Source organism: Gobius niger (genome assembly GCF_951799975.1).
Source record: "Gobius niger genome assembly, chromosome: 3".
Classification (NCBI taxonomy): domain Eukaryota; kingdom Metazoa; phylum Chordata; class Actinopteri; order Gobiiformes; family Gobiidae; genus Gobius; species Gobius niger.
The window spans coordinates 1,384,435-1,397,187 of NC_136854.1; the positions used below are offsets into that span (position 1 = coordinate 1,384,435).

At 41.9% G+C, this 12,753-nt stretch overlaps 1 protein-coding gene across 1 annotated transcript; it reads left to right on the forward strand.

Moving 5' to 3' along the window:
* Nucleotides 1–6,639: 6,639 nt before the first annotated feature.
* LOC306960401 (E3 ubiquitin-protein ligase TRIM21-like) lies at nucleotides 6,640–8,313 on the forward strand (the record flags this gene model as incomplete). Its single annotated transcript, XM_079552833.1, has 2 exons — nucleotides 6,640–7,284; nucleotides 7,387–8,313. 2 exons carry the CDS (start codon nucleotides 6,640–6,642, stop codon nucleotides 8,311–8,313), a joined length of 1,572 nt encoding a protein of 523 aa, XP_079408959.1.
* Nucleotides 8,314–12,753: the final 4,440 nt, after the last annotated feature.

Consider the following 12,753-nt stretch of genomic DNA (forward strand, 5'->3'; position numbering starts at 1 on the left):
CTGAGCCTGAACTTTCTGTGGCTCAACCAGGACTTTTATCGATCCGGTACTTTTATCGGTACTTTAAAAGAAAAAAAAAGAAGTTAGATAAAGGCTACTGTATATAGGCAATGTAGCCTAGGCCAATATTTTTTATTAAACTTTTTTATTACACATTTACTCTGCACTTGGACCTAAGGTATTCCCAATTTGTGCAAACACTTTTTTGAGCCAAGGCACATTTTTTTCATTGAAAAAATCACAAGGCACACCACCAGCAGAAAATATTAAAAAATGTAACCCTGTAGCCTATATTCAGTCGTTCATAGGGGTGTAACGGTACGCTAAAATTGTATTTGGTTCGGTTCACGGTTTTGGAGGGCTCGGTTCGGTTTAATTTTCGGTACAAATAAATAAGAACTAACAAAATGTATCTTTTGAAAAGCTGCCCATACACAATAGAATTCTTGCATAAAATAAATAAAAGTGACCCATTTGGGTGATATTTTAAATAGATTGCACACTTATAATGAGAGAGTTACTGTAAGTCTCACCAGACACAATAAGAAGAGAGTTTAAATGAGAGTGAGGCCCAGAGCTGCAGCCCAGAGTCCGCGCAGAGAAAACATGAGAGCTGCGCCGGGACACGGGTGACATGATGCAGCCGCGGAGGAGCCGCGCATGAGGCAAAGCACCGGGAGGCAGACGCCGAGCGGGACACGAGCGGAGAAGCACTCGCGCTTTGGAAGAGACGGGGGAGGCGGTCGGTCTCTCCTGCTCATTCACTTCAGCAGACTACTCCGTTTTGGTGTTATATGTGGCGAAGTAGGCGGAGAGTGAGTGCGCGCTGGAAGAGCCTGTTCCGTTGGTTAATCAGTGAAGCAACACCACGCACCTTGCGTAGTTTGCGTATAGGAAGAACCGGCTCTGAGCGCTGGTATAACTTTTTGGCTGAAGTGCGGACGTGATGGGATATTGTAGCGAGGCTCAAGACTATATTTAAATACTTAAAGCCAGCGCCTTCAACAACGGCAGTTTCTCTTGGCTACTCATGCAGCTTCAATGTGCGTCACTCAATAGCGTCCGTGCGGAAACTCGCGTAGGAACTTTGTTCCGCGGCACTTAATATGACGCTAATAATAAATTTACATTATTTAATGAAAATAATACACCGAAACGGTACGCAAGTGGACCGAACCGAACAGGCCGAACCGAAACGGTTCAATACATCCCCGTGAACCGTTACACCCCTAGTCGTTCACATCAAAGTGTCTTGTATTGCTGGGTTGCAGGTTCTAGAATGTGACGATGTCATTGGGCCCAGCGGGGGGCAGGAGCCTGTTTTTCCTATTAACAGCATTACACTTTCACAAGTCGTAGCTCAAAAGAAAATTTATGAATTAGAAAAATGATCATTAATATCATTCACTGGGTCCATGATCTCTCTGTACAAGACCAAAAATTTCCTCAAAAATAAAATAATTTTTCCTTCATACAATAGCATTGGCCTTTAGAACGCTGTGATGTCACCTGCAACCCAGCAATAGGAACACCGTATAGTCTCGCTCGCCACAGTGCTACAGTCACCGCAACCTGCCGCATCCATGCATCACTAATTCTCAAAGAGTTTTCAAAGAAATTAGCGACCTAACATGGAGTATTTATTACATGGTTTCTCTACTCTAGACAGCACAGACACTCGAAAACGGTACATTATTTGCGGATAATAATGAATTTGTTTAAAAAAAAAAACAACTAGGTGAAATTGGATAATTTCCCAGGGCACACCAGACAATATTTCACGGCACTGCTTATTTTAGCGCGGGTGATGCGTGTCAGGTCTCTGTCTGGTTTTCGTTTTCCAAGTTTCCTGGACAACGTGAAATCACAACATTACAATCAGAATTATGTTTCCCGCACACTGGGGGCGACAGATGGACCCCCTGTGTCCGTTTGGATATCCGTCACCTCTCCACAATCAGCAATTAAAACAACATGAAACGAGAGAATAGTTGTCAGATAAAATGTGTATTTAAAAAGTTAAAAAGTCAGATTAATACAAAACCAATTCAGAGTTGGAGTCCTGAAATCACAGTAGGGCGCCAGCAGAAGAGATGAAAAAGAGAGTCTCATCAGTGGTGCTGATGAGGCTCGACCAGGTCTCGTGATGTAGAACACAGAGACAAGGAGTGGATCATGCCAGTCTGGTACTGGGGGTTCAGTCTCTTACATATTTATACCCTCTATGCTTTTACAGTGTTACTAGTGGTCAGTGGGTGGGTAATTTCCCTCTGACCGTAAATCTGGTTTAAACTAGCTTTGCAGGTGTAAGGTAAGCGGATGCAAGTGTCTCAGTCTGCTCTTCATGACCATATTTGGTTGCATCTTGACTCTTGGCTCTGTGCTCAGTACCTTTCCACTAAGTTGTTTTTCTGAAACTGTGAACTTTAGCGTGTTTTTCTGAAACTGTGAACTTTAGCGCTCGTATCACATCCCCATATGGTAATCCTGAGCAGAGTGATAAGGCAGTGTCTGGTGCAAATACTAATACAAAAATATAATTCCTAACATGCGACCCCGTTAGCCCAGACTGTTCTCACAGAATAAGTAAATAAACTCACTGTGGATCAGACGTAGAACCTGCTGCTCTTCGCCTCTTTATCCGATTCTCACTCGTCTGGTCATAGCGTCCATTTGGCAAAACTTAATCCATAACAAAAGTAGCTCCAGCATCCGCGTGGCAGTTGTTTTGGTTTCAGAGGAATCACGTAACAGCGAGGCTGCGCGTGAGATGAATTCATGGACCGTAAGAAATGCGGGAAACGCAACTTTTTCACAAATGCGCGGTCTGATGCATGATTGCAGCAGAGGCCTCAAGCCGGAAATCCGGCCACCGGCTGGAATACTTTAAGCCCTGATTCTGTTGTGAACAATTGCAAAGTGGTTTGGAGATTTGTCCATGTTGTTTTGAGAATGTCATTTCTGTTTCAAGAAATGAGCCAAACCAATGGAGAAACACTAATGTAGCCACTCATTAACCTAAGGATATTTAGTGTCGACAAGTCCAGTAATTCTTGTTACATGTTTTTTACAGTTACTGCAGTTAATCTCTAACATCTCGTTACAGATTAACGAGAAAAGATAAGACTTTATTGATCTGACACTGAAGGAAAGAGATCATTCACTTTTTCACTCAGAGAAAAACACTTTGAAGAAAGTCTCTTGGTATCAGTTAATATCGGATATCGGCAGATACTCAAACCCCCAGGATCGGTATCGGAAGCATAAAAGCTGGATCGGTGCATCTCTAGTTTTTAAGTGTTTTTTTTTTTTCAATGTGCCAAAATGAGACAAAGGAAATGAACTGCCTTGTGTTTATCAGGAGTCGTATTATTGAGCCCTGACTTTAAGCCGTTTGTGGCGAGTTGATTCCTGCCGCTCCTGGGCACTCCCTGGCACAGAACTGGTCCGTCCTCATTCTCTCTGACTCACACACGTCTAAAGCAGAGGAGGTTTATCATTTACAGCAGAGCAGCGTTCACTCCACACGTGAAACTGTGTCTCGGACCTTCAGACCCTTCAGCTCCTCCAGACTCTGAGGCCGGTGAGTTCTCTGCTTTTTATCACCACTGATTATAAATATAAACTCCATGTTATTGGCTGATTTGTGTTTTTATGAATCACAATAGGGTAGAAGGGAGTGTTTCCTCTGTTGTTCAGGTGCAATGACTGTGTGGGCGACATGAGTGTTACTTAATGGTTAAAGGAAAACATGGTAAATGGTCTCAACTTATATAGGGCTTTTCCACTACATTAGGCACTCAAAGCGCTTTACAGCAAAGATCCACTCACCCATTCATGCACCAGTGTACGCAGACACTGGTAAAATATGAAACTATCAGTGCTTTACGACAGTTAAAATCAATAATACATTATGAAACGCGACAGAATATTGAATGAATGAATATTTTTTTATTAAAGTGTCAAGCACGTATGTGTCCAGCCCACACAGGCTTATAAGACACTTTATACCATGGTCTGGGTGAATACTGGATTCTGATTGGCTGGTGCATTATTTCGGTATAACCACACACGTAGTCCGGTAGTTAAATCACTGGGATGTCACTCCGCTGTGGCGTCGCCATAGCAACGCATGACACAGCTGAGTCAGATAAAGGCGTAATTAGTGACTGACAGGAACGTATGAGATGGATTTAGTGTTTGCTAAATGTTTGTAGAGGAGAGTGAGCAGCTCGGTTAGCTACTGTTAATAACATATGAGCTTTACATTTCTATTGGAAACGGTTACGGCTATTCATCATTTTCAGGCGTACATAAAATGATCCTGCATTGAAGCATATTTGTCTGGATTAGTAAAGTCAAACATAAAAGTTTGAGTTGGGGGGGCCCAGGTGTGAGCGACTCCACCGCAGCTGTTTCGATAAACAGTTGAGCTGGTTGAGCTAGCTAGCTAGCTTCAGGTTAAACGTTGTAAAAGTGAAATAACTCCTGCCCACGAGTGCCGCATATCAGTGTTTACTTCCAGGGAAAAGTGTTTCCGGGTTAGTCCTGTTGTGTTGTGATTCTGTGCTGATGTTGTGTCGTTGAGCCTGACTGAGATCCTCGTAATAGCTGCGGAGAATGACTCGCTCTGAGACCAGCCTTCAGTGACCGGCTAATAACCCACACAAAATAGTCCCGTAGTCTGGCAGATTTAGTGACTTTAGTCAATGAAAAACACATTTATTATAAATGTTACGTTTGTGGGACCCTGGTATAAGCGGATTAAACAACGAGGAGCCGCGTTAGACGTTATAATGCAGGAGGAACAACACTGTGTCGGGCGTTAGAACCGACTAATGCGGCTCAGAGGTGTTTAATCCTTACATAAACATCATTTAGAAGATGACCGTCTGAACAATATCTTCAATATACAAAAAACAGCATTCCGTCTCATTGTCCGTTCTTTCTCCACATATCTCGCCAAGCAAAACATGTCATTTCTAAATAACCAACTCTCAATCACCTTCTGCCAACCAAATTTACTACATTCAACTGTTTCAAACAAAGCAGTTCTTGAATCATTATACAATAGGCCAGGGGTGGCCAACCAGTCAGAGACCAAGAGCCGAAATTTTCAACCTTGATCCTGTGAAGAGCCACAAAGGCACCGACCATTAGCGAGATTCCGGGGCGGTAGTTTATTGTGATTAAACAGAATGTGACCGTTTTATTTAATCACAATAAACTATAACTTTATGCCTTTTTCTTTCTTTTTTTTAATAATTGTGTTAGATTGAATGGTTTTACTCCTCAACAAGATTGAAATACATGTATATTAAATGACATGTTGTGCTTTCAGCTCTGACTGAGACAGAATTAGATTATTATTATTTTTTTTATTTTTTTAATGCTGGGGTGTGTTTGTATGTGGGGCCCTGCCCACTGAGCCCCCTTCTCTGATTCGCCCCTGGCCTGTGCGCTCAGTGCCTGCAGCTTCGTCCTGACTGGACTGTGCAGAGAGAACGCACTCTAGGCTGCATAAAGTTCATGAACTTTAACCAGGAGCCTCTGGAGGATCTGAGAGTCTGTTTATGTTGCATCTGTTACAGTTACTGTCACATGTGAAAGAAAAGTCGTGACTTTGCGTATTTCCGCGTTACGATGTCGCGCTTCGCATCATATGCTACATAAGAGCTCCGCTTTTTTCCATTTCCTAATCTTTTTCTGTGAATATGTGGCCAAATTACATCAAATAAAGAGTAGCTGATCAGAAACCTGAAAAGCACAGAAGCTAATCCTAGTGCCACGATCTGCCTGCCTGTTGTTTAACCTACATCCCGCTTTGAGTGAAGCTGCCGCACGGGCACCGTCTACACGCCGCCTCGAAAAGGAGAGAGATACAGACTCTCATTCATGTGTAGAGATGGAAACAGGGTCTGTAGGACTATGGTTGGATTTTTGGTCAAAGACTGTTACAGTTTATGGGAAATATTTACCAATTATTTTGCAAAGAGCCGCATTGTATTAAACATCTCCAATCATGCAAAGAGCCGCACTCTGATTGGCCAAGAGCCGCATGCGGCTCGAGAGCCGCGGGTTGGCCACCCCTGCAATAGGCAATAGAACATAAACGCCACCCTCCACCAAACACAAGTCACACACATTAGTCTGTTCTCTTCAGAAACCCCTCTGTAACGACCACCCTCCACCTCTAGAGGCAGCACTCCTGCTCTGAGCTGAGCACACAGACCTCTGTCCTCTTTTATAAAGTACATTTAACATAAATCTCTGTGGAAAAACATTCTTTATCTGAATGTTCTCAATTTCGGTTTGCTTAGTGGTTCCATTTTCCACTGCTCCTTATAATGATTAAATAATATCTGCCTGTGGTTTGTTATTTTACTCTTAATTATTCCAAAACAAAGACTGACAAAAGTCTGACTGAACTGAAATGTAGCATTAAAGGAACAGGCCAGCGTTCTTACCTGAGCTTAGACGAGTTGATCCGTACCTGTCTGGTCTTTGTGTTCGTGGAAGAGCGTGGCAGCTTCTAACTTCACCCCCGTTCATGCCATACTTGCCACTGCGCATGTTCCCCCTGCTGGAGGTGATGTGTGATGTGTGAGAGTTTAAACTTGTCCCAAATGTTTTTCAGAAATGGCGTCTTCGACACAGAGCAGCCCTGAGGAGCAGTTCCGGTGCCCCCTGTGTCTGGAGGTGTTCTCTGAGCCCGTCTCCACTCCATGTGGACACAACTTCTGCAAACGCTGCATCTCTCAGGTCTGGTTTGCTAAAGTCATCTCTATATGTCCAGTGTGTAAGAAGAAGTTCTTCCCCAGACCTGAGCTCTACACCAACACCTTACTCTCTGAGATGGTCTCTAGGCTCAAACTGGACGAATTGGGGAAGAAGAGCAGATCTATGGATAATCTAGTCGTATTCAGTGAAGTCCAGTGTGACGTCTGCTCTGAGCCCAAACTGAAGGCAGTGAAGTCCTGCCTGGTCTGTCTGTCCTCGTTCTGTGAGAGCCACCTCCAGCCTCATCTGAGCGCGCCCAGACTGAAGAGACACCAGCTGATGGAGCCTGTGGACGACCTGGAGGACAGGATGTGTCTCGCACACGATCAGCCCTTCAAGCTCTACTGCAGCACTGATCATGAGGCCGTCTGCATGATGTGTTCGGTCCTGGAGCACAAGAACCACACACTGGTTCCTCTGAAGGAGGCGTTTGAGCAGGAGAAGGTCTCTCTGCAGCAGACTGTGTCTGAGAGCCAGCGTCTGGTGGAGCAGAGGAGGCTGAAGGTCCAGGAGATCACAGCTGCCCTGGAGCTCAGTGAGAGAGAGGCTCAGAGAGAGACACAGCAGATGGTGAAGGTCTTCAGTGACATCATGGAGTCTGTGCAGAGATGTTTGGACCATCACACCAAAGTCCTGGAACAAAGTCTTTCTAAACATAAGGAGCGCGCTCAGGCCTTGATCCAACAGCTGCAGCAGGAGATGTGTGAGCTGGAGAAGAGCAGCACTGAGGCCCAGCAGCTCTCACTCTCTACAGACCCCCTCCACTTTCTACAGCGCTGCCCTGCACTGCCCCCTGCTGGCCTGAAGGACTGGAGCAGCGTGAGCTTTGAGCCGCAGACGTGTGAGGGCAGTGCGGCCCGAGCTCTGTCTGAGCTGGAGACAAGGCTCTCACAGAAGATCAACAACATCTTTGGACAAATGACTCCAAAGGAACGAATGAGGAGAGTTCAGACGTTTGCTGTGGACGTCACTCTGGACCCAGACTCTGCTCATCCTCATCTGGTTCTGTCTGAAGATCTCAAACAGGTTCATCACACTGATGTGAAGAAGGAGCTCCCAGACTATACTCAGAGGTTTACTTATCATACGATGGTTTTAGGACAACAGAGTTTCTCCTCAGGCAGGTTCTACTTTGAGGTTCAGGTCAAAGGGAAAAGTAAGTGGGATTTAGGAGTCGCCCAAGAGTCCGTCAAAAGGAAGAGACAGATCAGTCTGAGGCCAAAGAACGGATTCTGGACCATTGCGTTGAGAAACACAGATCAGTACAAAGCTTGTGGTGGCCCTGTTGTAGATCTGTCCCCACAGAGGCCTCCTCAGAAGGTCGGGGTGTTTGTGGACTATGGAGCAGGTCTGGTCTCCTTTCATGACGTAGATTCTGCAGATCTCCTCCACTCCTTCACTGGCTGTGGTTTTAGAGAGAAACTCTTTCCCTTTTTCAATCCCTGTCTCAATGATGGAGGATCGAACTCCGCTCCTCTGATCATCTCACATGAGGAGACAGAATCATCAACAGTTTGTGAAGGTCTTGAATAAATCTAAAATAATATACTATACAATATTAACACTAAGTACAATATAGTCTCCCCTTCAGGCGTTTGATGTAATTCCAGATCACCGTCTGATAAATGAGTAAATCTATTCTCTGTCCCAGACTGAGGAGGATCTGGACGACCTGAACAATTTTCTGCCAAACTTGACGTCACATGCATTTTTTCTCTTTCTCTAGATGTATTATCATGTGTTGTGTCCGGGGGTAAAGTGTATATTTTAGTTTTTCAATCAGAGTTTGTAAGTGTGAGAAATTTGAACTTCACGGAAAATTACTCAATTCTTTTACCGTCAACAAACTGTAAAACGTATCAAAAGAACGTGGATGAGTTTTGATGCCTCATTTCTCTGGATGAGGAAGAACCTGGAGCTAATTCGGTGAAACCCTGAATTAGAACACATTTGTCCTTCTATGTCATTCGGTCTAAACTTCAGGGGCCATTTTGAATCGATCACATGACTTTCTTTGAGAGACGCGTCATGTGATCACTGACCACCCTGAAGATCCAGTTTAACCTCTTACCACCCGCCTAAACCAAATGCATTCTGTTCTCTTTGGCTGTTATATAGGCCTGTGTAACACCTCATTTGAAAGCTAAGACCCACAAAACTGACTTTTTTCCTCGCGTTGTTGCTGTGTTGGGTCACCTTTTTTATGTTTTTTGTTTTTTTTTCATTTTTATCACATTTTTGTTGAATTTTTGTCATTTTTTTTGTTGAGTTTTTGTCACATTTTTTTTAATTTTCATTTTTGTTGAGTTTTTGTCACATTTTTGTTGAACTTTTGTCACATTTTTGTTGAATTTTTGTCATTTTTTGTTGCGTTTTTGTCACATTTTTGTTGAACTTTTGTCACATTTTTGTTGAATTTTTGTCATTTTTTGTTGAGTTTTTGTCACATTTTTGTCATATTTTTGTTGAATTTTTGTCACATTTTTGTTGAATTTTGTCACATTTTTGTTGATTTTTTTGTCACTTTTTGTTGAATTTCTGTCATTTTTTTGTTGAATTTTTGTCACATTTTTGTTGAGTTTTTTGTTGAATTTTTGTCATATTTTTGTTGAGTTTTTTGTTGAATTTTTGTCACATTTTTGTTGAATTTTTGTCACATTTTTGTTGAATTTTTGTCATTTTTTTGTTGAATTTTTGTCACTTTTTTGTTGAATTTTTGTCATTTTTTGTTGAGTTTTTGTCACATTTTTGTTGATTTTTTTGTCACTTTTTGTTGAATTTTTGTCATTTTTTTGTTGAGTTTTTTGTTGAATTTTTGTTGAATTTTTGTTGAGTTTTTTGTAGAATTTTTGTCACATTTTTGTTGAATTTCTGTCATTTTTTTGTTGAACTTTTGTCACATTTTTGTTGAGTTTTTGTCACATTTTTGTTGAATTTTTGTCACATTTTGGTTGCGTTTACATCCTTGTTTTCTTCTCATTTGTTGTGGCTGTTTTGGTGCTTTTTTCCCAAGCAGCTTTTTGATTAGGGTAAAGCCAAACTGGAGAAAATGGGATCCGTTCAGGTGGGAGTTAAGAGGTTAATATTTTACTCCTCAGTTTCACCTTTGTCACACTAAAAATGCAGATTCATTAAAGAAATAATTACAAATGTAGAAAAATGAAATCGTTTTACACCAATCCAATGTTAGTGTCTGTGTTAATTAACTGATAAATCATGTGCCTATTTACAATAAAAACATGAAAGTGTCATTTGGACAAACAAACGAGTCATACGGTCAAACTCTGCTTGTTTTTGGACCAATTAAATTCAACTTAAATGTTTATATTTTGTACTTTTATCATGTAACTTATAAGGAAAAGTTGTTTTATGATATTGTTACATTGTTGGTAACTGGGGTTTTATTAAAGGTGAGTTTTGTTTCTGGAAAGCGTGATTGGGAAATAAATCAATGCGGAGATGGAACTTTGTCTGTCTGTTTGTTTCACAGGACTTAGAAATATATTGTTTCATTTGCTGCGTTCATGTGACCAGAGGAGCTCGTTTTCCCGAGTCTGTTTGCTCTGGGTCATGAGCTTTTATGTGGGAAAGTGGGGATTTTGACGGTCAGCCCTATGTTCCCCCACTGCTATTGATTAAGATCAGGCACCGGCCCACTGTCCTTAAGGTTAGTGTCTAGGGCAGGGTCAGGGTTAAGCTTTAAGATAAGCTTTAAGATACTTTTAATTCCGATATCGATACTTTTGATGACGTAATGCATATTAATGAGGCAGCAGTGCTTTCACAGCCAATAGAGGCCAACAATGATCAAGAATTCAGTCAGGACAGCAGGGGGCAGCACTGCAGCTTTAAGCACTTGGTTCAAACACTGTCACACAAATAATTTACTTTTAATGACAGTTTTTATATTTATAAATAAGGTTAATTTGGGGTTTATTTATTCCCTTTTACTGTGGTTTCTTGTTTATTTAAATGTAAATCTATAGAGCCATCTTCAGTGTCTTAGTCAGGGATCATTTAAAGACAGAAAAAAGCGCATGAAAAGAAATGTAAATGATGAAAAATATGTAGTATGTTCAAATAAAGGGTAAAAGTAGCATTTTTTTAATATATGGCTTATCGCAGTATCGGCGTATCGTGAGATAATCGTAAGCCATGTATCGCGCATCGAATCGAATCGCAGGGCTCCAGACTAACTTTTTTCATGACCGTCCCGACACCGTCGCGAAAACCATTTGGCATCGTCCCGACATGGATGTGAACCGTCCCAAATTTAATAGAGCTCTCGCCCTTTCATAGGGAAGAGGGGGGCATGCACACTCGCTTACATAAATGTTAGGGCTGCAACTATCGAGTAATCAGATATGTATTGTATTTATATTGAAAAACTACATTTCATGACTTTAGAGCAGAATATAAAAGGAGAAAAAACTGCTTCAAACAAAGGTTTTTTCTGCTAGTACATCATTTATTCTTAATTTCTTACAGTTTGTCCCAAAAGCCGCAACATGTGACTCTCATAAAGAGACGCCTGTTCGAGTGTCCTTATGTCCATGATGAGGAGAGAGAGCAGCTTCATAGTATCTTTTAAATCAGTACTTTTATTCCTTTTCAAGTGAAGTAGGTCCTGACTGGAAACAGAATCTTGAAATGTTTTGCTGAAGCTCAGGTGATTCATTTCTTTCCCAGGATCTCAACCAGAGGGGTTTCCTAAAAGAGGAGAAACATTTTAATTATTTTTGTCATAGTATTGCTATAGCAGGGAATAATGTATCCAGTTTTATGGTTCATAAATGTATTTGTTGTGAGCCATGAAAGGATGGATATGAGAAACTTTAAAGTACAGATGAAACAGTGTGACTGTTGGAGTTTTATTCTGCTTTTGAAATAGTGTGACCACCTCAAATAGTTTAAACAGACCAGTGGGACAATTTGGCAGAACTTTGAAGGACAGAGAAATTAGTTTTTTTTAGATCAGGCATTTTCATCCCACTAAAAAGACACACCTTTTCATTATTACAACTTTTATAACACTGGCGAGCAACAGATCGCAATATATTATTAAGCAGTTAGACGTAAAAATCATGAGGCTTCAGTGATAAAGTGTAACATGTTAAGCAGGAGGAACAGAGAACGACCAGGCTCTGCAGGACAGTCAAAAGAGGGACAGGTGGTCACGCTATGTAGATCTGTGTTTTTATTTATCTTAATTTAAATTGTAAATACCGTGTAAAGACATTTAGCGCAAAAAAACTTCGCAGCATCGGAGACGTAGATCCAGTAGGATGTAAAAGTCTGTGTTTGTTGAGGGGGAAGGAGAGAAGTTACCTTATGTCACACTTTGAACAGTGGAGTTGTCAGTATTGTTGTGGCGGTAGCGGAGCGGGGGGGAGGGGGGGGAGGCGTGTCCTTTCGTCTCGTTCGCCTTCGTCCTGTCTTCGCCTCTCGTTGTGGAGTTTCTTCTTGTTTGAGCCGTGTTTTGATGATTACAACAGCCTGGTTTCCGCTCTACTACCTGGCTCTGCCCGGCTACGAGGTTTAGCACCGCGATAGAGCTGCTCTTCAGAGGCGGCCGTGCGGAAACAAGCGCTGCTTAAAGTTCCGGGCGCGTGGGCGGCCAGAAAGATGAATTAAGCGAATCATTGAAGCGGGAAAATAGTATTCAAAGTATTTTACTAATCGAGCAGCAGTATTTTACTAATTGCAGCCCTAAAAAAAATATATATATTAAAAAATGGTTAAAGGCCTGTCGTCCCGAGACCGTCCCGGGTAGGATCTCATCTCGTCCCGTGCATTTTTTTTCCGCCCCGAGACGACGGGACTATGTTAGTGTCGAGCCCTGCGAATCGTGAGGTACCCAGAGGGAGGGGGAGCAGGTTATTCATGGACATGTTATTACAAAAATGACACATATTTTTTCCACAGGAAACATCCTCCAATGTTATATGTAAACTAATAATACATTTGTACAAA